This window comes from Callithrix jacchus, chromosome 14 (genome assembly GCF_049354715.1).
Source record: "Callithrix jacchus isolate 240 chromosome 14, calJac240_pri, whole genome shotgun sequence".
NCBI classification, from domain to species: domain Eukaryota; kingdom Metazoa; phylum Chordata; class Mammalia; order Primates; family Cebidae; genus Callithrix; species Callithrix jacchus.
In genome coordinates, this window is record NC_133515.1 from 78,083,530 (window position 1) to 78,109,544 (window position 26,015).

The following is a 26,015-nucleotide window of genomic DNA, read 5'->3' on the forward strand; positions in this document are numbered from 1 at the left end:
ACACTTACCACTATGTTTCTAACCTGAAAATTACCTTCCAGAACTCAGCTCTCTTATCTTTAAAATAAGACTAAGTACCTATCTTTGAGGTTGTAAGGAATAAAAGAGACAGTATATGTGTTTTTAACACAGCATGTATTTAATACTTAATTTTTTTTTTTGTTTTGATACAGGGTCTCACTCTGTCAACAGGCTGGAGTGCAGTGGTGCAATCTCGGCTCACTGCAACCTCCACCTCCTGGGTTCAAGCAATTCTCCTGCTTCAGCCTCCCCTGTAGCTGGGACTACAGGTGCATGCCACCATGCCCAGCTAATTTTTTGTATTTTTAGTAGAGACAGTGTTTCACCATGTTAGCCAGGATGGTCTTGATCTCCTGACCTTGTGATCTGCCTGCCTTGGCCTCCCAAAGTGCTGGGATTATAGGCGTGAGCCACAGTGCCTGGCCAGTAAATACTTAATTTCAAATGTCATCAAATAAATTTTACCAGTCCCTTTTGTATCTCCATTTAAAAAAGATCCTATACAGATCAGCAGTGTTTTAGAGTTTGATCAAGGGCTGAGGAAAGTATGCACTATTTTTGTACTGTTAATGTAGAACCATAGTGTAGTTTGGAGATTGTGCAGTCCAGACTTACAATATGGAAAGTTCTTTTTACCATCTTCTAGAAAGGACTCTGCTTTTACCTAATGATGAATTTAAGCTTTAAAATGTTTAGGAGGTTTTCTTTCAAACAATATCATTAAAAGAATACTTGAGGGTTTTAGATGTAATAGCTAATGAAGGAAACAGGTTTAAATTGAGATTGTTATATATGTGCTCTTTACCAAATTGGCTTTTCTACCATCATTCTTCAGTATTTTGTTCTAGTTCTTTTTTTTAAAAAAAAAATTTATTTATTTAAAAAAAAAAGAAAAAAGATAAAAACAAAACAAAAAAAATATTTATTTATTTATTTGTTTTTTGGAGACAGAGTCTCCCTCTGTTGCTTAGGTTTGTGTGCGGTGGCATGATCACAGCTCACTGCAGCCTTGATTTCCTGGGCTCAGGTTATCCTCCTACCTCAGCCTCCCTCATAGCTGGGACTACAGCCGCATGCCACTGTGCCCAGATAATTTTTTTGTTTTGTTTTGTTTTAGAGACAGGGTTTAGTCCATGTTGTCCAGGCTGGTCTCAAACTCCTGGATTCTAGAGATCCACTTGTCTTGACTTCCCAAATTGCTGGGATTACAGGTGTGAACCACCATGCCCAGCCATTATTAATTTTAATTTTTGTGGGTACATAGTAAGTATATATATTTATGGGGTACATGAGATATTTTGATACAGGCATGCAAGTGTAAAAATCACATCATGGAAAATGGGCTATCCATCCTCTGAAGCATTTATCCTTTGTGCTACAAATAATCCAGTTATAATACTAGTTATTTTTAAATGTTCAATTATTATTATTATTGACTTGTTCTGATATGCTACTTTATAATACTGTTATTTGGCTCTTATTTTGTGACTTGATTGGATAAGTCTTTGTTCTGGAGAAAAATTCTCAGTCTAGTTAAAGGTAGGGAAAATGTATTTATTTTAGTTCTGCTACTCAGGGAAATCCAGTAGCAATAATTTTTCTTAGAATTTTGTTATAGAAATTACAGTTAAAAAACAGAACTCGCATTATCGTAACACATACCTTACAGTTGCAGTTACATATTCTTAATCTTATAAATGTTCATTGGACGTTACTAATGAATTGAGATGTCCTCTAATACATAAATCAAGTCAGTTTTATTATCACTTAATGTTTTCCAGATGAAGGTAATGAAACAGAAGTGCAGCCACAACAAAACAGCCAGTTAATGTGGAAACAAGGTCGGCAACTACTCAGACAGTAAGTGTCCCGAGGTCGAACTTAAAAATGGTTGAAGACAAGAAACATTTTTACAAAGTTATTTTTACTGTGTATTTTCAAGTCAGATGAATATTTTATCTCTTATTATTATTAGATGGATGCTGTGAAAAAGCTTAATTGAATTACTATTCCTTTTTCATATTAAACACTTTTTCTGTGTGGTAGAATTTATATAGTTAAAAGAATTCTATACCTTTATTCTTTTCATTGCATCTTTTATGTATGAATATAAACATTTTAATATATATGCAGTTGGTGTTTACATGCAATTTTGTTATGTTTTAAAACTTTTAAATAATTGGAGACCTTTTTGAATTCTCCAAATTTGCAAATACTGCCTAACACATGCTTTATCGATTGATTGATTGATTGCGTGCTTGATTGAGACTGAGTCTCACTCTGTTGGCCAGGATGGAGTGTGGTTTCACAATCTTGGCTCACTGCAACCTCTGCCTCCTGGGCTTAAGTGATTCTCCTGCCTGAGCCTCAAAAGCTGCTGGGTCTACAATCGTGTGCCACCATGCCTGGCTAATTTTTTTGTATTTTTGTAGAGATGGTGTTTTACTATGTTGGCTAGACTCTTCTGGAACTCTTAACCTCAAGTGAGCTGCCTGCCTTGGCCACCCAAAGTGCTGGGATTACAGGTGTGAGCCACCGTGCCTGGTCAACTTTCTTCCATAAAATATTAATATGTATTTGAGACAACAAAGAGTAAACAAAGATGGATTGATCTGATATCAGGAGGTAGACTAGATTCACTGGCTCAGTGCCTGGTTCTTAAATACCACCTTTGAAATGCCCCAGTAAAGGAAATTTGCTACCTGTTGTTTGAAGACTGATTATAAGTTGTTTAAACCCAAGGTTTCCAAAGTAGATGTATAGCAGTTATTCCTTTCGACTATAGAAAGAGAATCTTAAAATGTCTTCACATATCTATTTTTTAATCTAAACAGAAGAAAATGAGATATTTTCTGATATTTAATAAGTGGATTTTTACTAATGCCCACGCTTTGATCTTAAATATGACTTATACATCTTTTTAAAATAGGTGTGTTCTTAGAATGCTAATTTTTTTTTTAAAACAAGAAATGGTTTCATAATGAGCTATACAAGAGATGTTTTCAGAAACTTTGAAGGACCCATAACTCTTCAGAGTAAAGGTGTCATTTTATCAATGAATGAGGAAGTAACTATTTAGTAAAACCAGCTTATCTATGGCAAGAGCAGTTTCAAAACAGGTATTTGTAATATGATTTTGTTGCCAAAGTGAGGTATGTCTCAAATATTATTGTTAAAAATGGAAAAATATAACATCTTTGAAGCAGTTTTCAAGAAGAACTTTAAATTTAGGGAATTTGGGAATTTATTATCTAAATTTTAATTGAGACCTTTCTATAAATATCGGATAGGATTGAAAAATGAGCATCTTGATCTGATAAGATAAACTTACTCCCTTTGATCACGTATATTTTTGAGATAGGTCTTTCAACTGTAATAACCAAGACCAAATCTTGCAATAAACTTAATTTAAACTGCTTATCTCATCAACCTTTGTTTTCTTCTTTCATCCAGTAGACTCAGTGCCTGCTTATAAGTTTGTCTAGTGTTTGTCTATCATGTTTACTAATGGCATTTACCATTTTCATGGTCCTGCCACTGCCACTTGGGCCTTTTTTGGTCAACTTTCCTGTTAATATGTATTGAATGCGTTTTATATGCCAAGTACAATATTAGGTATGTCTGTTTTAGGGGATAGAAAACAGGTTCAGGAGAATTAAAGTTATGCAAGTAAGTGGCAGAAATAGGACCTAGACCTAGCTCTCAGTACAAAGCCTTTGCTCTTTTTCTTTGCCACTGCCTTTCAGTAACATACACACATGTGTGTCCACACCCCCTACATGCCACAATTTAATTGCGGTCTATTTTTATTTTAAAGTTGTCTTGGGATAGAAGCTTCTATACTGTAGAGGTGACTCAAGAAATCCTCCCTTCTTGTGTGTAATGAAGGAGACCATATATGCTAGGAACATTCTGTCTATATCACAAACAATTGATACATGACAAATGTAAAAAAAAAAAAACTATTGGAATAACTATTATAAAATACTAATTTGGTAGAGTCTGGGAGTGAGCTAGCTCCAATCTAGCCTAAAGGAAAGAATGTGCTATTAGATATATTAAAGACCAGCTTCTTCTTATGGTAAATGTAATGAATGGTGTATTGTATGGTTCTCTCATTTTTCTCAGTGACTGTAGAGGCTGGTACTGCAAGAGACAGCTCCATCTGCAGCTGGAAGATTATTTATTAAGTCTTACTAGCATAGTACTGTACTGTTAAGTTTTATGTGGGCAATGAGTTTAAATAAATGCTTTTATTTATATATTAAATTATAGAATACTGATTCCAGTATGACTGAACTGTAAGGATCCTCTTCACACAGGTATCTACAGGAGGTGGGTTATACAGATACTATTCTAGATGTGAAATCTAAACGAGTGCGAGCTTTGTTGGGCTTTTCAAGTGATGTCACTGACAGGGAAGATGACAAAAATCAGGACTCAGTTGTAAATGGCACAGAGGCTGAAATTAAAGAGACAGCAATGATTGGGTAAGTATTTTGTCTGGGAAGTGTTTTAGCTATAATTAGTTCTTATTAAATATTTTTGGTTTTATGGGCATTATTTGTACTTTCAGGTAGTGACATAGAAATAATTAAATTATAATTTAATAAAAATTCTAAAATTTTGTTTGGTTAGAAGTTAACACATAAGGATTGGAGTTATTCTATTTTAATTCAAGAATACTATTATGATATTTGCTTCAAATTTATGTATTTATGTATTAATACATAAATATACATAATAATATATGTAATAAATACATAATCATAATTATGTATTAATACAAATTTTAGTATATTGTCCTAATCACTAAATAAAAGTTCAGAAAACATTTTGTTTGGAAATTCAGTACAATATGTAAGAACAAAATTTCATGACTGGTGATCCAGAAATCACAAAAGTACCTCAAATTATTTAGAAGTAACCCTGCTTTTAGCCACTTTTGTTTATCTCATAATGCTGTAATTTATCTTTCCTTTGATATAAAATATGTGTTACAAGTGACAGTGTAAGTGTGAAAAATTCATTAGCTATTTGAAATATTTTGTTTTCCATTTTGGATTATGTATCATACAATCATATATAATTCTACTTAAAATAAGCATAAACAGATCAATAAAGAGATTTTTCTTTATTGGAAAAAAACTTCCATGATTATTACTTGAATAAAAAGTCAAAAATTCTGTGAATGTCTTAGTATGGTTTTTATTTTGACACTTGTTTAGGAAGGAAGAATGGTTTTAATTGAGCTCTATAAATTTTCTGGTGAGAAGATAGTTCCTGTTATTTGGAATATAAACTAAAATTATGGGATTAGGTAAAGGTTCACTGTGGTACTTTTATAAACAAAGGTCTGTGAAGCCTTCTAAAATGTATTCGTTAATAATTAAGAATACATTTCCAACTTTTAAAGCTACATTGAAAAAGTACATTAACTTGTATTTGTAAATGTAAGGCATGGTATTTCTCTGTATAGACGAAGGCCGTGTGGACATTATCTATTTTTATGTTATGGGTCAACATAAGTCATCAAGTTAACTTAGATAGTATAATTTTTTTTTTTGAGACGTTTTCTTTGTTTCCAGGTTGGAGTGCAGTGATGCCATCTTGGCTCACTGCAACCTCTGCCTCCCGGGTTCAAGTGATTCTTCTGCTTCAGCCTCCTGAGTAGCTGGGACTACAGGCATGTACTACTATGCCCAGCTAATTTTTGTTATTTTTAGTAGAGACGGGTTTTCACCATTTTGACCAGGATGGTGTTGATCTCTTGACCTCGTGATCTGCCCACCTCAGCCTCTCAAAGTGTTGGGGTTAGAGACATGAGTCACCATGCCTGGCTGATAGTATAAATGTTTTTAAGAGCTATAATGCATACTTTAATAACCTTCAGTAAAGACTTTCAGGGAAGACCACTCGTGTGTGTTTTGACCTTGATCTGTCCTTTAAGAATGACCAGGCTATTGCTGCTAATCTGTCAGATTTCAGTAGGGATAAAGGGTTAGGAGAGGGTGATAACCAAACACAAAGCTCTAAGCAGATTTGAAATTTAAGATAGATCTGTTTTGAAAATTTTGTCCATAGTAGTTTTTATATATATATAAAATATATATATATATATTTTCCTTCGAGAAAATGCTCTGTCTAAAAGATTACCTGATGAACTGGAGAGAAATCTTTTTGTTCTGGCCATTGGAACCTTTAATACATTTATTTTGAGGGAACTAAATTCAAGTCATATATTTGAAAATTCAATTATTTCTAAAATATTAATCGTTTATTAATCAACAGGGTCAAGTCTTAAAATAATGTTAATTTGACTAGTGTATTGCTGTTAGTAACTTTATGTATACATTTTCTCTTTTACTTTAGTTCTAGAGCCGAAATACAAGATTGTATCAGAGAAAAATGACATATTTGTTATTTTCTTAGTTGTGGAAACTTATGTAAGAGGTCAAAGAAAGTTGCAGAGAGGATAAGAGTAGAGAAAAATGGAGGTAGAGATAATAAACATATTTTTTAAAAAAATACATTAAGATTGGTATAAGGATCAAAATAATACTGAATCAGGAAGGGGAGTTCTTTACATTAGATTACCACTAATTTAAGTAAATATGAGTGGCCAGGCATGGTGGCTTATGACGCCTATAATCCCAGCACTTTGGGAGGCTGAGGCTGAGGTGGGTGGATCACTTGGGCTCAGGAGTTAGAGACCAGCTTGGGCAACATAGTGGAACCCCATCTCTGTTGAAAATAGAAAAATTAGCTGAGCGTGGTGGCTCCCCCCTGTAATCCTAGCTACTTGGGAGGCTGAAGCTGAAGAATTGCATGAACCTGGGAGGCAGAGGTTGGAGTGAATTAGATCATGCTACTGCACTCCAGCCTGGGCAACAGAGTGGTAGGTAGGTAGATAGGATTACAAAGTACTTAAAAGAGTATCTACAGCCTGTATTGCTTTTTAAATTTATCTGTGAGAATGTAATTAATAAGAATCAATGTAGATAATGTGATTTGGGATTTATAGTTACCATATAAACAGAAGTTAATGCGACATATCATGGGTTAATTCTTATATTGAAGTTAAAAAGATTAACTAAGCAGGATATACATGTTTTACACCAGAAAATCTGAGTTAACAGATTCTGCCTCCGTGCTGGATAATTTCAAATTCCTTGAAAGTGCAGCTGCAGATTTCAGTGATGAAGATGAAGATGATGATGTTGATGGAAGAGAGAAAAGCATCATTGATACTTCAACAGTGAGTTAGATAACTCATACAATATTAATATTTTTAGGGACTGTAATACATACTACATAATGCATAAAATAATCCATGTTCTTTAATCTTAACCCCTAGCTTTTTCATTTTCATAAATTTGGGGCAAGTTTTTTATATTGATTTCAAATTAAGAATATTTTTTGTATAGTAGCTTTCTCTTGAAATTCCTCACTGTTTGATTTTTTGTTCATTCATTGAACAGGACAGTTTTCTATGGGGCAGATGAATATAGTAAATACTGTGTGTTATAACAATACAGGGTTATTGGTTGCTATAAGAGAATAGAACTGACAGACACATTATGGTGCCTGATGGTGACTAGCATCACCTCTAATATATGCAGTTTTTGTCTTGTCAGGATTGTTTTGGTAGACAAATTCTGCAGACTTTCAGAACTCTTCCATTAGATTTCTTCACAATTGTGTAGGGTTCTTCTCAAGTTTTGTTCAGAAGTTTATAAGATTATTGACTTTCCCATGGCAGTTTCTTGGAATGAGAGATGTCTCTTAGTAGCCACTTCTTCTTTCTCTTCCCTTCTCTATTTTCTTCTCTTCTTCCCTCTTTCCCCTTCTCTGTCTTTACTTTTCTCCCCTTCTCCCTTCTCTCACTTCTTCCTTCTTTCTCCTACTCCTTTTCATTCTTTTTTAAGTAAGAGATGAGGACATATTTTGCTTTGTCTAGGAAAATGTTTACATTTCTCTTCTTTCACATTTATTTGTGAATAGAAAGGAAAGTAAAGTAATATAAAGCCGATTGGACCTCTAGCTAAAAGACTGTGGTTAAGCTCCAGTTCTGCCACTATTTGTGTTTCTTAATGCTTCAGGCTTAGTTTTTTCATTTGTAAAATGTGGATTGTAATAAATAACCATGTTTACCATGGAGGATTTTGTGAGGAATAAAGAGACACTATGTGCGAAAATGATCTATTTAACTTACAAAGTGCTTTTTAAGTGTAACCTCTCTGTTTTTTATGCCTTCTGCTTCTTGGGCTCCATCAGAGACTTTCAAATTATTACTGCGAGATTATTATTTTCCTTGACCACTATTCAGTAGTACTTTGCTAATACAGCACTGCCATGGAAATTATTTGAACTTCAAGTAGTAACTTACAATTGTTCTTATCCAAACCGGTAGTAATAGCATGTGTCTTAATTTACCGTAGTAAAAGGCAAAGCCTAAACTTCTGTGACACTTTTTCTGTACCCTAATCATCTGGAAATTGTGTAACTCCTTGTTAATTCTATGGGATGACTGCATTGAGATATTATTTTTCCATCAAAATACTTTATTCATAGCTCAGTATTAAATAATGCCTTGAATCATGATGCTATATGTTTCTGTAAGTTAGTGATATTAATTTAAATATTTTAAAAGTTCATAAATATTAAAACTATTACATATGATTTTATTAGAGATTCCTAACCCACAGGCATAATAAATATACTGTCTTCTAATTAGTACAGATCATAGCAGTTCTGTGCTGGGTGCAGTGGCTTGTGCCTGTAATCCCAGCTACTCAGGAGGCTGAAGTGGGAGGATCATTTGAGGCTAGGAGTTTGGGACCAGCCTAGGCAACATAGCAAGACTCCATCTCAAAAAAAATTTTTTTTTTAATTAGCGGTGTACAATAGCACACACCTGTAGTTCCAGCTACCCAGGAGGCTGAGGAAGGAGGATCGCTTGAGACCAGGAATTTGATGTTGCAGTGAGCCATGATCATGCTATTGCACTGAAAAACTTTTTTAGTTTTTTAGAAAAAAATATTTTTAAGCAAATTAATCACTGGTTTTAACAGTTTTGCTTATTTTTACATTATATTACATTAATTTTCCAGCTATAGTAAAAATAGCTACATGCCAAAAGCACTTTAAAGATCTAGTTCTGTGTAGCAGTGAATAAGCATAACAGAAAATTTATTGCATTCTATAGGGAAAGCTAAAAGTTATCCTATTAAAATGTCAAGCAGAACAAGTTTTTAAAATGTTAATTTATTTATTTAATCAAAATAGTTTAATAAACTCAACTAAGAAAATAGAGAGACATAAAGCTCTTAGTAATTGCTGTTGTATTTAGGCTGTTATACAGGAGTGTATTCAAAGCCTCATATCCTGTTGTTTTTTCTTTGCCATTTTTGGAGTTTGGGTTACATGCTGTATTATTTTCCTCCTCTAAATTGTGTTCTTTTTCTTCATCATCTGCCTCTTCACTGTTTTTTTCGTTTGTTTTTTGTTTTGTTTTTGCGACAGATCAGAGTTTTGCACTTGTTGCCCAGGCTGGAGTGCAGTGGCACGATCTTGGCTCACTGCAACCCCAGCCTCCTGAGTAGCCAGGATTATAGGCATGCGCCATCATGCCCAGCGAATTTTTTGTATTTTTAGTAGAGACAGGGTTTCATCATGTTGGCCAGGCTGGTCTCGAACTCCTGATCTCAAGTGATCCACCCACCTTGGCCTCCCAAAGTGCAGGGATTACAGGCATGAGCCATTGTGCCCAGCCCTTATTTTTCTTTACTGTTATTATTATCAGCATTCTTGTTATCACTAGCTAAGTATAATAACAACCTTGAGATTATACATGCATGTAAGAAGCGATCAGTTTCAAACTGTGTGAAGGCTAACTTCAGCAGCATCTAGTCTCCACATTCAGAAATTTCAGGAGGAAAAAGAATGGAAATAGGGCTATTAACTATTTTTTTAGCCACAGTATAAAGAATCTCATGTTACTTTGTGTCATGGCCCTACTTATTGATGGTTTTTGAAGTTTATTTATTAATTTTTTCTGATCTGCTTAGGCACCCTATGCAGCCCATTTGGTTTTTTCTTAAATTTCTTCAATTGATTCATAAACTCTTCGAAGGTAGGAGTGGAGTGGAACCTTCTATGTCAGGAAGAAAAGTAATATATACTTGTTATTACAAACTCTACCCCTTCCTGTTCTAATCCTGTTCTCCACTGGTAAACACAATTAATTTTTCTTATATACCTAAACATTAAAAGCAAAGGACTTTCGGTTTATTTATTTAAAGGGGGATACTTGGTTAATAGTAATCTGCAGTGACAGTAATAAATATGCCATTTATTCTTTGTTCTATTATACTGAGGTGATGAGACTAGAAACGGGTTTTTTTCCCCAGGAGTTGCTTTGTGACATTAAATACCATATTTAATGTTGAGAATATATTCAGACTTGCAATTCGAGGTTCCATATACTTCTTATGGATTTTCCCTGCTCTTTTTGTCAGGCAGTGAGAACAAGGACTTACAGACAAAGATGTTGGCGATAGTCCCTCTGAATTACAGCTGGCATCTCATCAGGGTCCAGAAGAGGAAGGGATTAAGCCTTTAGGTTAAAAGAAGGTAGATTAGGCAATATATTTATATGTGGAACTATGAGAATTGGGGTGTCCTCTTGGCATAACTCTTCAGAGACACCTTTCTGCCTTAGTATGGCTGCTTAGGGAAAATTGGAACAGATTATTCGAATATGGTTTGTATTTATAAAAATACGCATTCAAGAATGGGTTTTCGGTTCTCAGTCTGCCACACTGATCTTGCTTTTTTTGTCGAATAGATATGCTAGATATTAGATTGGGAGGTGCTGTAAGCATAGAAGTATTTCTGGATTTTATGAAAATATCCCAAATAGTTAAACAAATTATTCAAGCATCCTTAAGTAATCCTTTGATTTCTCCTATCCAGGTTTTGTATGTACCAGGACAGTTAAGGCCAATAGTTAAACAAATTATTCAAGCATCATTAAGTAATCCTTTGATTTCTCCTATCCAGGTTTTGTATGTACCAGGACAGTTAAGGCCAGATAGGTTTCATCTATGATGGCACCTTTGTTCCATTGGTAGTGGCTTCTTGGAGTGCTGTGCTGAGAAGGATTTCTGAGGCTGTATCTTGTCTTTGATGAAGAATGCTATGATTTATAAATGATACCAGTTGTCAGCATGGGAACAGGGCCATACAAGTCACCTGTTTGTCGTCTCTTGGGTTCTGCTTCTAACTCTTTAGTCTGTCTAGTCTATCCCATTGGTCTGTCTGTAAAACTTTGATAATTTTAAGCCACTCCTAATAGCCCAGGGATAACATTTGATCATATCATACTATTTCTGTTTTGCATGAGGTGAAGAAGCTGAAATCTAGAGAAACTGAGATATTGCAATTTTATTCAAAGAAATGCAAACCAAAGTATCCTAATTTCTTTAGGTCCATGTTGGTAAAGGTGACTGAGAAGGAGATAATTTATAAAGAGCTTAGGTGTGTATGAAGCTTAAGTTTTAACACTTCAACTGGATTTGTGATTCCAGAGTTATTTCTAAAGATATAAAAATGAAGTGTAGCTGCCTTTACCAATTTGTTAGATTCAGTCTGAAAGATCAATGTTTTAGGGAAAAAAATTAAATGTATGGAGAGCTTCTAGAGAAAACTGATGACAGTAGAAATAATTATGGGAACCTAACAGAGTACCTTGTAAATTATCTATGTTGTTTCAATACATGTCTTATATTTCCACATGTGGTTCTATTAGTTGACTTAAACAAGCCATCATATTGTTGAACAAAGTTTAAATTACTGCTTTAAAATTTATAATGTCTTTAAAAAAATGTGATTTTGACTGAGGTAATACAGTTATTTAACACAACAAAGGTACACATTCTTGAAGAAAATAATTAAATTTTCTTATTCGATGGTAAAGGGGAACTATCTCCTTTATTTAATTTAGCATGTTTTTTCATTAGATTGTTAGGAAAAAAGCATTGCCTGACAGCAGTGAAGATCGAGATACAAAAGAAGCTCTAAAGGAGTTTGACTTCTTGGTTACATCAGAGGAAGGAGACAATGAATCTAGAAGTGCAGGCGATGGAACAGACTGGGGTAAGGAAGCATACTGTATCTAATTAGAGATGTTAAATAAATAAAAAAATTAGTGTTTTACCAGGAGGGCGACATCTTAAAGAACTATAATGTTGAAATATTGAACATTTTGTGAACTTATTACTACTGGCACCTTTTAACCTGGGTATATGTGTATGCATGTTTAAGAAAAGTTGTGTAACTAATTACCTCATTTAAAAAGAAAAAAAGGCCGGGCACAGTGGCTCACCCCTGTAATCCCAGCACTTTGGGAGGCCGAGGCAGGTGGATCACGAGGTCGAGAGATCGAGATCATCCTGGTCAACATGATGAAACCCCATCTCTACTAAAAATACAAAAAATTAGCTGGGCATGGTGGCATGTGCCTGTAATCCCAGCTACTCCGGAGGCTGAGGCAGGAGAATTGCCTGAACCCAGGAAGCGGAGGTTGCGGTAAGCCGAGATCGCGCCATTGCAGTCCAGCCTGGGTAACAAGAGCGAAACTCCGTCTCAAAAAAAAAAAAAAGCAGTATGAATTACTTTACAGAATATTCTCTGTTTTCTGCCTAGACAGTAGAATTTTCAAATTCAAAGCATTTGAATTATTATATAGAATATTCTCTGTTTTCTGCCTAGACAGAACTTTCAAATCTAGATTTTTGTGAAAATTGATTATGAGACTTTAATTAGAGGATTTTGGAGATCTCATTTCTGACATTTTATATGTAAAAATAACTATAAGTTAGAAAATTGTAGTCAATCATTCATTCTAGTTTTAGCTTTGACAGTTTGTACAAGACACAGAATTTTTCTTCTCAAAATGTTCTAAAAAATTGAATATTTTAAACATCTAATAAGAATTAAAACAAATATTTTGGGGAAACTTCCACAGCATAGATCATTCTAGTACGGAGACATTAATGCTATCAAGTTATTAAACACAACAAAGGTACACTTTTTGTTTCTGAGACAGAGTCTAGCTCTGTCACCCAGGCTGGAGTGAAGTGGCGCGATCTCGGCTCACTGCAACCTCCATCTCCCAGGTCCAAGCAGTTCTCCTACCTCAGCCTCCCAGTAGCTGGAATTGCAGGCACCCATGACCATGCCTGGCTAATTTTTGTATTTTTAGTAGAGATGGAGTTTTGCCATGTCAGCCAGGCTAATCTTGAGCTCCTGACCTCAGGTGACCTGCCTGCCTCAGCCTCTCAAAGTGCTAGGATTGTAGGCGTGAGCCACTGTGTCTGGCCCAAAGGTACACTTTCTGAAGAAAATAGTTTAATTCACTTAAGATAGGATTGTGATAAATTATTCAAAACAAAAGTGATTAATTCCATCAGGTGTATATATTTGTGTAAATGTGAGAGAGAGACTGAAAATGAGAGAAATTTTCTCTTGAGATTGAAGGATTTCAATGATTTAATTACTTTACACTCTGTGTACTGCATTTTCCTTAGAGCTTTTCTATTATTTTCTTTTTTTTGAGAAAGAGTCTCACTCTGATGGGAGCGTAGTGGCTTGAACACAGCTCACTACAGCCTCAGCTTACTGGGCTCAAGTGATCACAGGTGTGCACCACCATGCCTGGCAACTTTTTCTGGGTTTTAGTAGAGACAAGGTCTTGCCATGTCACCCAGGCTGGTCTCAAAATGGGTTTAAGTGATCCTCCTGCCTTGGTCTCCCAATGTGCTGGGATTATAGATGTGAGCCATCACTCCCAGCCTCCTTGGAGCTTTTCTTTGGGGTCAACTTAAATATGTTGAACTTTAAACTCTGTATGTTTTATTCATTTAAAAAATTAAGTTAGCTGGGTGGCTCAGACCTATGATCCCAGGACTTTGGGAGTCCAAGGTGGGAGGATTGCTTGAGCCAAGTAGTTCAAGACCAGCCTGGGCAACATGGCAAAATCCTATCTCTACAAAAAAATGCAAAAATTAACTGGGTGTGGTGATGTGTGCCTATAGCCCCAGCTACTTGGGAGGCCAACGTGTGAGGATCACTTCAGCTTGGGGAGGTTGAAGTGAGCCTTGATCAAGCCATGTCAGCTTGGGTGACAGAGTGAGACTCTGTCTCGAAAAGGATAGAGTTATTTTCAAACTCGTAATTATAGTTCTGCTGATGACCTAATATAACTTCCCATTTTCAAGGTTTTCTTTCAACCCTAAAGCAAAAGTTTAAGGATATTTGGTGACTCACATCTATATGCCATTAATTTAGCAAATTATATTTCAGTACAAATTAATGGCATATAGATGTGATTGTATGTAAGACTTAGTTAAAACATACTAAAGTATTAATGAGAAGATATTTGGATTTTTTTGTTTTTTTGAGACGGACTCTTGCTCTGTTGCTCAGGCTGGAATATAGTGGTGAATATAGTGATTTTGGCTCACTGCAACCTCCACCTCCCGGGTTCAAGCAATTCTCATGCCTCAGCCTCCTGAGTAGCTGGGACTACAAGGTGTGCACCACCACGCCCAGCTGATTTTTTTATTTTAGTGGAGACGGGGTTTCACTAAGTTGGCCAGGCTGGTCTCGAACTGCTGACCGACATCAGGTGATCTGCCTGCCTCAGCTTCCCAAAATGCTAGGATTACAAGCATGAGCCACCACACTCAGCCTTGTATTTACTTTTTTTTTTTTTTTTTTGAGACAGAGTTTCACTCTTGTTACCCAGGTTGGAGGGCAATGGTGTGATCTCAGCTCACCGCAGTATTTACTTTTTTAAAGTTACTGTTATATGTTATGTTCTTCCTAGGAGAGGATAGGGATATCTTAGTTTAGGTCCAACCTTTTCATGATATTTGAACTTGAATTTTCCATATGGATTTTAAAATCATTTCTTCGTGTTCCATGAATAACTGAAGATTTGATTTTAGTTTCACATATATGTAAATAATTTGCAGCTCACCGATATCTTTTCAATAGAGTGTTCTCCTCAATGAAAAAGATATACATCTCAAATTATACAGATTTCCATATTTATAAATAATATTTTTTTGTTTTTTGTTTTATGTTTTCTTTTTCAACTTTTAGTTTTGGGAAAACGTTTGCAGGTTTGTTACTTGGGTATACGGGGTGATGTTGAGGTTTAGGGTATGAAGGATCCCGTCACCCATGTACTGAGCAGAGTACCCAACATTTGGTTTTTCAGCCTTTACTGCTCTCCCTGCCTCCTGCCTCTAGTAGTCCCCAGTGTCTTTGTTGCCGTCTTTATGTCCATGAGTACCTAATGTTTAGCTCCCACTAATACATGAAAACATACAGTATTTGCTTTTATGTTTCAGTGTTAATGTACTTAGGATAAATATTGATTTCAATACACCTTCAAGAACTAGAACACAGGCTGTAAGACTGGAACCCAGGTATTACTTCTGTCCAAATGTTACTTAGTATGTTTTGCTTAAAATGAAGAACTTTTTTACATTTTTAGTTATGCTCATTAGAAATACTAATTAAATCCCTTTTTTGGGGGTATATTTCTTCTCTGAAGGAAAAATAAAAGAATTCTAAAGCCTGAATGGAAAAAGTAAGACACCTTTTTCTTCTCTCATTCATGTTAAAAATTTTGTTGAAATTTTTCCTCCTTCACAACTGCTTGGTCATTATATATAGTGACTGATAAGAAAACTCTCTTAGGTAAGTTCAAGGAAAAGATTTCCTAATGTTTTTAACAAAAATAGATTTTTTTGTAACCTTTTCTTTTCATCTGAAACATTGTACAATAAAACTAATTTGTGATTGCCCCAAGGAAATGTTCTTTCTCTGGCTCTGTGGCCAGGCTGGAGTGCAGGGCACGATCAAGGCTTACTGTAACCTCCACCTCTCAGGTTTAAGCAATTCTCCTGCCTCAGCCACCCCAGTAGCTGGGACTACAGGTGCCTGCCACCGTGCCTGGCTAATTTTTGTATTTTTAGTAGAGACAGGGTTTCACCATATTGGCCAGATGGTCTTGATCTCTTGACCACGTGAGCCACCGCACCTGGCTGAATCTTATTTTTTTTTTGAGACAGAGTCTTAATTCTGTCGCCCAGGCTGGAGTGCAGTGGTGCAATCTTGGCTCACTGCAACCTCCACCTCCTATGTTCAAGCAGTTCTCCTGCCTCAGCCTCCCAAGTAGCTGGGATTACAGGCACCTGGCACAACACCTGGCTAATTTTTGTATTTTAGAAGAGATGGGATTTCACCATGTTGGTCAGACTGGTCTTGAACTCCTGACCTCAAATGATCCATCCTCCTCAGCCTCCCAAAGCACTGGATTATAATCCAAAGTGCTTGGATTATAGGCGTGAGCCGCTGGGCCTGGCCCATTAGTTGCATCTTTTAATGACTTCTCTTGTTGAGGTGTTAAGTGACTGTGGGTTGTCCGTCTATCCCTGATGTGAAAATCGAAATCTGAAATGTTCCAAATTCTGAAACTTTTTCAGCACTGATGATACTTAAAGAAAATATGACTGGGTGTGGTGGCTAATGTCTGTAATCCAAGCACTTTGGAGGCCAAGGCAGGTGGATTACCTGAGGTCGGAGTTCAAGACCAGCCTGACCAACATGGTGAAACCCTATCTTAAAAATAAATAAATAAATATGCATTGGAGCATTTTGAATTTTAGATTTTTGGATTGGAGGGTGCTGAACCAATATAATACAAATATTTGAAAATCCAAAATGGTTTGAAATCTGAAATACTTCTAGTCCTAGGCATTTCGGGTAAGGCATAGTCACCTTTAGTGTATTATTTCACTTTTATATTGGAGCTTCCTTTGAGAGGAAGAAACTGATTATACTTCTAAGTCCAGCTGACTTCTTGCCTTTTGGACTCAGTTGCAAATTACTTTCTAGGATGGTTGGTAGGTTCATTTGCCCCAGAATCATTAAAAAATAGTTTTCTGGGCCAGGTGCGGTGGCTCACACCTGTAATCCCAGCCCTCTGGGAGGCCAAGGTGGGCAGATCACTTGAGGTCAGGAGTTCAAGACCAGTCTGGTCAACATGGCAAACCTCTGTCTTCAAAAATCAGCCAGGCGTGGTGGCAGGCACCTGTAATCCCAGCTACTCTGGAGGCTGAGACAGGAGAATCGCTTGAACCCAGGAGGTAGAGGTTGCAGTGAGCCAAGATTATGCCACTGCACTCCAGCCTGAGTGACAGAGCAAGACTCCATCTCAAAAAAAAAGGCATTTTCTGGTGCAGTGATAATATTGACGATCGTATAACCATAGCACACAATAAATTTTTCATCTGCCTTTACTTTTCCTTAAATCATGTAAATTTGCCTTTAACCCTCTAAGATCTTACCTTCAGGGACTCTGTCATAGTACCAGTGCCACTTCTTTCCCTTTTTTTGTGGTAAATACTTGAAGAATTATCTAAGATAAGTAGTCATTGGAGAATACAGTGACTATCTAGTGACTGGCTTTTCTTTCAAGAAAACAAGTCCAGAAACCAAGGGGAAGTTAAAGTGAAACAGGCCTCTATTCTGTCTTACTTCCTACTGAGCTTGTGTGTCAAGTAACTCATGTTAGGCAACAAGTCCACCAACGTAGCTACATCTACTGTGCTGCACTGGGGTCTTTCTCTGAGGAATTGCACATTTGCATAGATACAGTTGGTCCTTTTCATTGTGAATCATATTGCAAGGGCACTGGAGATTGGTTTTTCTCCAAGGACAGCTGCACTGTTCCTTGTGTAACTTCCTTTACTTTATGAGTCATAACTCCATGTATTATATGATACGTGTGTGAACATTTTACCTAATCTACTATATGAATCACATGAGTGACTCTTCTCACAACTGAGTTGTCTCATTCTTTAGTAGTGTACTGGATATGGATAGTTCTGTTAATGAGTATGAGTAAATGGAATATTTCCATTATTGAAGGTTTCTTTACCAGTAGTTCAACCTATATGTTTTAGGATTTTATAATTCAGATTCAAAGGGTTCTTTTTTAACATATTAACAAAACTAGATTGCAAATCTTCTCTAATTGAGTGAACATTTAAGCCATTTTAAGGGTTCTCTCCCTCTCTCTTATCTACTACCCCCCCACCTAGAAAAAAGGATAGTATGCTTAGGTTCAGAATCTGGTTAGATTCTAGCAAGCAAAAAGATTTTACCATGCATCTTCCATGATTCCTATTGTTTTTATGAGTCTAATAAGATTATAAAGCTACATTTTAACTTCAAAAACCTGAAGACGTTCTGGGTTCCCAAAAGCCATCCTGTTTAATTTATTATTAAGACCCGATTGATGAAAATTAACATCTTTAATTGTTATGTCGTTCTGGGAAAATAAAGAATGTTTCTACTATTGATAGATTATAGTTAAGTATCTAAAAATGTTGTTTAAAATTATTCCTTTTTTTTTTTTTTTTTTGAGATGTAGTCTTGCTCTGTTACCCAGGCTGGAGTGCAGTGGTGTGATCTTAGCTCACTGCAGCCTCTGCCTCCCAGGTTCAAGTGATTCTCCTGCTTCAGCCTCCGGAGTAGCTGGGATTACAGGCATGTGCCACCATGCCTGGCTGATTTTTTTGTTTTTTTTTTTAAGTAGAGACAGGGTTTCTCCATGTTGGTCAGGCTGGTCTCCAACTTCTGACCTCAGGTGATCCACCTGCCTCGGCCTCCCAAAGTGCTGGGATTACAGGCATGAGCCACTGTGCCCTGCCTAAAATTATTCTTAATAGTATTGTATTCAGAGGCCCAGTAAACAGTTTTCGAAACTAGATTGAAACTTAAGTTGTTAAAAACAGATTTCTGTTTAATATGATTCATTGAGATTTATTCCCATCATTCATTCAACAAATATTGATCAAGTGCTTTCTATTTGCTGGGTTTTCTAGGTGAAGATTCTTATTCTTCTGGTGCTTACATTCAACTAAGAGAATATAGTATGTTAGAAGGTAATAAATGCTATGGAAAGTAGAAAAAGTGTAGAGTAAGAGAGATCGGGAGAGCTGGGGTCAGTGTTGGGTAGAGAGGACGGGTTACAATTTAAAATAGAGTGATTAGCTGGGTGTATGGCTCATGCCTGTAATCCCAGCACTTTGGGAGGCTGAGATGGGAGAATGGCTTGAGCCCAGGAGTTTGAGACCAGCCTGGGCAACATAGCGAGACCTTATCTTGATAAAAATTTTTTTAAACAATTAGCTCGGCATGGTGTAGTTCCAGCTACTTGGGGGGCTGAGATAGGAGGATTGCTTGAGCCCAGGAGATCAAAGCTGCAGTAAGTTGAGGCTGTGGCAGTACACTCCAACTGCTTTGATAGAATGAGATTCTGCCTCAAAAATAAAATTTTAAATTAAAAACCCGTAAAATATGGTGGCCATAGTAGGCCCCATTGAGAAGGTTACAACTGAGCAAAAGACGTCATGAAGGAATTGGCCATATGGTATCTGGGGAAGAAGTGTTCAGGAAGAAGAAATCCAGAGCAAATGCCCTAAAATAGCATCCCTGAGAAATTTAAGTGAGCCAGGGTGGCTGGAGCAGAGTGATTCTAGGGAGAATGTAGTAAGAAATGACCAGCTCATGTTGGACCATGTAGACCAGTGGTGAGACGGGGAGCCATGGGAGGAATTTGAACAAGAAAGGTGACAATATCTTTTATTTTAAACCGTCACTCTGGCTAGTGCATTGAGAACAGACTACATAGGGAAACAAGTGTTGTTAATAGGCTTAGGGGAGGGGGAACAATTATTGTAATAATCCTAGCAAGAGATCATAGTGGTCAGAGAAGTAGTATATGTGCTGAGAAGCCAGATTCTGAATATTTGTGAAGGTAAAATAGCTTTTCCTGATATACTTAATGTGGGGTGAGAAAGAATGGGTTTTGCTCTGAGCAAGTACATGTATGGAGTTGTCATCAAATAAGGTGGGGAACTCTTTAGATGGAACAGACTGGGTTGGGAGAGAGGTTGGATGTTTGGTTTCGTATGTTTGGTTTGAGATATCTGTTAAACTTTCTAATGGAAATGTAGAGTGAGCAGTTGGATATATCAGTCTTGGTTTCAAGCTAGCATTCTGAGTTAACATTTACATAGCATTATATAGTATTTAGATTGTTTTATAGTAAATATAAATGCATAACATTTTAAAAATTTTCTTCTCTTTAAATAGTGACAATTGATTATTGCATTTCTTTACCACTAGCAGCTCAGTTTCCTGTTTTAAGAATTTATAAACTAACACATCATTTAAATTGTAAATTTTAAATGAAGATTGATTAATAAGTTTTAACAAATGCTGTATATTAAGCCTGTAAAATAAAAATTAGCATTTATTGATGAACATATGCTAAAAAGATATAATTCTTTAAAAGATCATTGGCGTTTGTTTTGTACAATTTCTAAATAATAATTTTCTCTTATTGCATAATAATACAAATTTTTTTTTGTGTTAGTCCTAGTGGAATTCTGAAAATGAGCAGTTTTGTTTGTTTGTTTGTTTTGAGATAGAGTTTCACTCTTGTTGCCCAGGCTGGAGTGCAGTGGTGCAATCTTGGCTCACTGCAACCTCTACCTCCCAGGTTCAGGCAATTCTCCTGCCTCAGTCTCCCAAGTAGCTGGGATTACAGGCATGAGCTACCTACCATGCCTGGCTAATTTTGTATTTTTGTTTTTTTTAGTAGAAACGGGATTTTACCATATTGGTCAGGCTGGTCTCGAACTCCTGACCTCATGTGACCCACCTGCATCAGCCTCCTAAAGTGCTGGGATTACAAGCGTGAGCCACTGCACCCGGCCAAGAAGTTCTTGATTGTAAAGTGTTTGGGCTTAATTTACTAAAAATCGCTAAAATCTTCCAGGTTTATGTGTATATGTATATGTCTCTTTTAAGAGAAACTTTTTATTCTAGGAAATTGCACTGGTCATTTCTTCTTAGTCATGTTTTTTGTGTGTGTGTGACTTATATATCTAATGAATAAACAATGACTTTTTTTAAGTTCATGATACTATAAAGAAATGGTTATGTCATTGAGACATATTGACTCAGAGTGTTCAATATTTTATTGAAAAAGGCTGTTTCATTTGTTTTACTCTGTTTAGAAAAGGAAGATCAGTGTCTCATGCCTGAAGCGTGGAATGTGGACCAGGGAGTAATTACCAAACTCAAGGAACAATACAAAAAGGAGAGAAAGGGGAAAAAGGGGGTGAAGAGTAAGTGGAAAACATTGTATCTGTAAATCACAAATCTTGCCTCTTTACATCCCCAGTTTTTTTTTTTTTCAATGTTTTCCTAAAACTACTTACTCTTTTTCATTTCTGCACCTGACCTCTTTCCTTTTCACCTGCTTTCAGGGGTTGAAATTAAATGATAAGCTATTTGATGATGAACTTAAAACAACCCCCATGTACTTATGGAATCATAAATACTGTATCCCAATAATAAGTCCAGAGCCTCATGAGAGTGTTGGGCTATGTATTCAAACACAGTGATAATTTGTTTTTTTAAAAGTACCTGTGCTTAATTATAACAGTGATTTTTTTTTTTTTTCAGTGACAATTTATAATTCTTTTAGTGTGACCCTCTGGCAATCCACCAAAATTACTGCTTACAATTTTAGATATTGTTGACAGAAAGAAAGTTAATTTCTACCCCTGAATATTCTATGTGTTCATAACATGCATTTCATTTGCTCATACCACTATATGCTATACAGGGCACAGAGTCAAACATAAAACTTTAAAAAATATTTATTTTCTTTTTGAACATTTTGGGCCAATTTCATTTATAACATTATTACCAATTACTTTTTTTCCTTTTCAATAAAATATGTGCCACATCAAAAACAAAAGCCAAAAGAAAATTTCTAGCCCTGTGAATCATATATGTTTAATTATGTCATTATGCAAATTGTTTAGCAATGAATCTAGTTAAGAATGTAAAATGGAAATACAAAAGCTTGCAAACCATTCCGGAAAACAATCTTAAACAATCTTCTTAGGGGGGCAGGGCTAAATTACCTCCTTGTGTTTCTACCCTCGTTGAGAATATGAACCTGGGCCTCACTTTTATGGCAATAGGAATTTAATTCTTTGAGATATTAAGGTAGTATAAAGTGAGATTAAAATCTAACTTAGCAAGAAATGTATTTTAAAGTTGCAAAAGACTGGAAAGATATATATTTTTTTCTCTGTCTGTAGTGATGCTAAAGCTTATTAAAGATGAGTCATTCCTGTTAGGACATTCTTTTAAACTTAAAACAGTACTTAAAAGCATTTAAGCCTTTATTTAAAATATTTTAGAATTTACCAGTGTTTAGCTTAATTTGATAAAAAGTCAGTGTCTGTTATTGATGTTACATAATATCAACCATTACATCCTGAGAGATAATGATGTTTAATGCTATCTCAATATAGATAAATCAATGAGAAAGATTAATATTAAAACACAAGCACATTTTGTACCTTTTAGCCAAATATACTTACTGATAGACAATTTAATCTTAAAAAGTGTAGGGAGATGATTTGTCATGGCTTTTGAAAGTCATGACCAAAAAAACCAGTTAAATGGAAATTTTGAGGAAAATTTGGATATCATATGTGAGAAATAATTTCCAGATTAACTTAATGTTGATATATATTTCTTTAGGCCATTGTGCTACAAAAATGAATGTGTTGAAATATAAAAGATCTTTCAGTTGGAAAGGTAGCCAGGACTTATGCACAATCCATCTACTTTTCCATTGATTATTCAGTTCTTGTCAAATATCAGGGCATTGCTGTAGTTGGAATTTAGCACTTGAAACTGCACCATTTGACTGGAACAATATTCCTACTAATAGAAGCAATTGGATTTTTTAAATCGGGGGATTTGTGTTCAGACATCTAGCACGTGATTTTTTTAGTATGGTAAAGAAAGATGACACTGTAAGGGAGAAATTTTAACATCTTTCACTGAAGAGAGGGACTACACATTTCAGCACATTTTGTTTAATGTCTTCTGTTCATGTTATCTTGATAAAATAGCAGTCTTGGAACAAGTAAAAACTTAGGATAAAAATAGAACTGAAGCCATGCTTTGAATTGGTATATAAAGCATTGACTTATAAACCACTATAAAGTTTTTTTAATTGAACTAGTACTCATTTGAAAAGTTTGAGTCTTTTCAATGTTTGTCTAGTAGAGATATTTCCAGTCAAATCATGTACTCCAGTCATACTATCTTGAAATACATTTCTAGGCATTAGTTAAAATTGCTTAAAAATAGTTGTATTCTTTGCTGGTATAGGAAAAAACCATAACAGACTATGGGTAAGATTTTCCCATTCTTAATTAAACTTATAACAGGAAAAACTACCGAAGATCTGTTTCAGCCTCTATCCTATATAAAACAGTCAAAACAGGGATGTGGGAGAATGAAGAATCAAAGTTCAGGTAAGTAATCGGTAGGGCATGAGACTTCACCTCTGGTACCATAGCTTGAGGATGTAAGGCAATTAATGCAAGTTAATTTAAACAAACAAACAAACAAACAGGGATGTTATTGTTTAATTCAGTGTACTGTAGGCTCACAGTCTGTATCTGGCTACATTTAGAGCAATATACAGTAGTTTGATTAAAGAATGATATTTTTAATGGTCTAACTGGACACACACATTTTAAAAAATGTAAATAGTGATGTTATCCCATTTGCTTTATTTAAAAATATGTAAAGTATAATTCTTTTCAAGAAATAAACTTTTACAATAATTTGAAAACTTGAAAATAATTATTAATCCAGTAGAATATTTTTAAAGGTAAATATTTACAATGAAAAATAAGGATTATGATGCCATTTTGATGCAGTTAGATAATTCTCTTTTCTATTTTTTGTCTTCCCCCACCCCCCCTTTTTTGGCTAGGGCCCAATAGGTCAAAACTACAAGATATGCTTGCTAATTTGAGAGATGTTGATGAACTTCCTTCGTTGCAGCCATCTGTGGGTTCACCTTCCAGACCCAGCAGCTCCAGGCTTCCCGAACATGAAATTAATAGGGCAGATGAAGGTAAGTGTTTAAGATACTCTGGAGCACAAAAAGCATTTGGATGTATATCTTTAAATTCATTCATTAGAAAGGACTTTCCTATCAGAGAAAATTTTAATCTGCAGATGTTTGGTCTGCATAGTTTTCCCCAGCTGCAAGCTTTCTTACATTCAAAGGAGTTTGAGTCCAACTTCAATCTTCAAGGCTTGAGAAGGTACATATACTTAAAAACCAACTCTAAATTCTGGTTTAAAATATCCACTAGTTCTACTGATGCCTATATGTATGTTCTATATATACCATTCCAACATTGGGAAAATTAACAGTCTATAAATCGGTAGTAAATGTTTACCTTGAAACTCATATAAATATTTTATTTAAGTAATTTATTAATGGTAATTGAAAAAGGGGATAAAGTCACCTAAAAGCCTAGTCACATAATCTACTATTTTAACTTGTTCCCTTTCAATCCTGGTTCACATGCATAGACTTTTTTTTGAGATGGAGTCTCATTCTATTGCCCAGGCTGGAGTACAGTGGGGCGATCTCGCCTGACTATAACCTCTACCTCCCGGGTTCAAGCGTTTCTCTTGCCTCAGCCTCCCGAGTAGCTGAGATTACAGGCACCTGCCACCATGCCTAGCTAGTTTTTTTTTATTTTTAGTAGAGATGAGGTTTTGCTCTGTTAGCCAGTGTGGTCTTGAACTCCTGACTTCAAGTGATCTACCCACCTCAGCCTCCCAAAGTGCTGGGATTACAGGCATGAGCCAACGCGCCTGGCCATAAATACAGTTCTTTCTTTTAGATACAAGGTCTGATTTATCTATTTATAAATGTATAAAATGCTTATATGTGGAAATTGATTTTAAAATACATATTTAAGCTGAGCATGGTGGTTCCTTGGAAGGCTGAGGTAGGAGGATCACTTGAGCTCAGGAGGTTATTTTTTGTTTTTTTTTGTTTTTGAGATCGGCTCTTACTCACGCTAGAGTGCAGTGGCCCAATTACAGCACACTGCAACTTCGACCTCTTGAGCTCAGGTGATCCTTCCAGCTCGGCCTCCCAAGTAGCTGGAACTATAAGCATGTGCCACCACGCCTGGCTAATTTTTTGTATGTTTTTTGTAGAGACATGGTTTTGTCATATTGCTCAGGCTGGTCTCAAACTCCTGGGCTCAAGTGATTGAGCTGCCTTAGCTGGGATTACAGGCGTGACCAACTGCACCCAGCCCCAGTTCAGGAGTTTAAGACTGTAGTGCCTGACAATTAAGTCAGAGGTACTGCGCTTCAGCCTAGGTGACATAGTGAGATCCTGTCTCTTAAACAAATATTTACATTAGCTGAAAATTCAGAATTACATAAAGGTAATGTTGATTAATGTATATTTTAAAATATTTATTTAAAAAATTAATCCTGAATTTAAATACTATATTTGCACTGCCTCTTCAAATTATCATTTGTTGGTTAACAAAGCCTGAGAAAAAGCCACAGAATAATCATATGTTTTTTTCTTATTTTTTAATCAGTTACATTTTAGAGAGACATAAACTGACATGACTTAGATGTATAGATTTTCATGATTGAAATACTTTTTCAGTGAAGTTTTTGACTAGTACATGGTTAATTATTTGTTAGAGTTAATTATAGCACACTTGGAATTTATTACACATACAAAGAATCAACACATTACACTCCAGATATAAAATTTATATGATGGAGATCCATGTCTTTTGAATTACAGATGTGAGGTCATGGTCCTCAATAGCTTTGTCAGATCACTAGGAGATGCATTCTGTTGACATTATAAGTATGAGACTTCTAATCAGTTGCATTTATTCCAAGATCAGGTCGCGATAAGGAGAAAAGTTTGTTTTTCTCTTATTCTCATGATCCAAAAAGTTTAC

General features: G+C 35.7%; 1 protein-coding gene across 4 annotated transcripts in view; it reads left to right on the forward strand.

Annotated features, from left to right (window-relative positions):
• The window catches only part of STRN (striatin), a 132,640-nt gene that overhangs the window by 58,475 nt on the left and 48,150 nt on the right, over window positions 1-26,015 (forward strand). For 2 of the 4 annotated variants that reach the window (XM_017964417.4, XM_035272820.3), the window contains 7 exons: window positions 1,803-1,881; window positions 4,344-4,511; window positions 7,144-7,279; window positions 12,045-12,180; window positions 21,192-21,302; window positions 23,436-23,522; window positions 23,990-24,133. In XM_017964417.4, coding sequence (XP_017819906.1) covers window positions 1,803-1,881; window positions 4,344-4,511; window positions 7,144-7,279; window positions 12,045-12,180; window positions 21,192-21,302; window positions 23,436-23,522; window positions 23,990-24,133 — 861 coding nt within the window. The remainder of the gene's footprint in view (window positions 1-1,802; window positions 1,882-4,343; window positions 4,512-7,143; window positions 7,280-12,044; window positions 12,181-21,191; window positions 21,303-23,435; window positions 23,523-23,989; window positions 24,134-26,015) is intronic. The other 2 variants (XM_035272821.3, XM_002757858.7) reach the window with 1 other exon arrangement.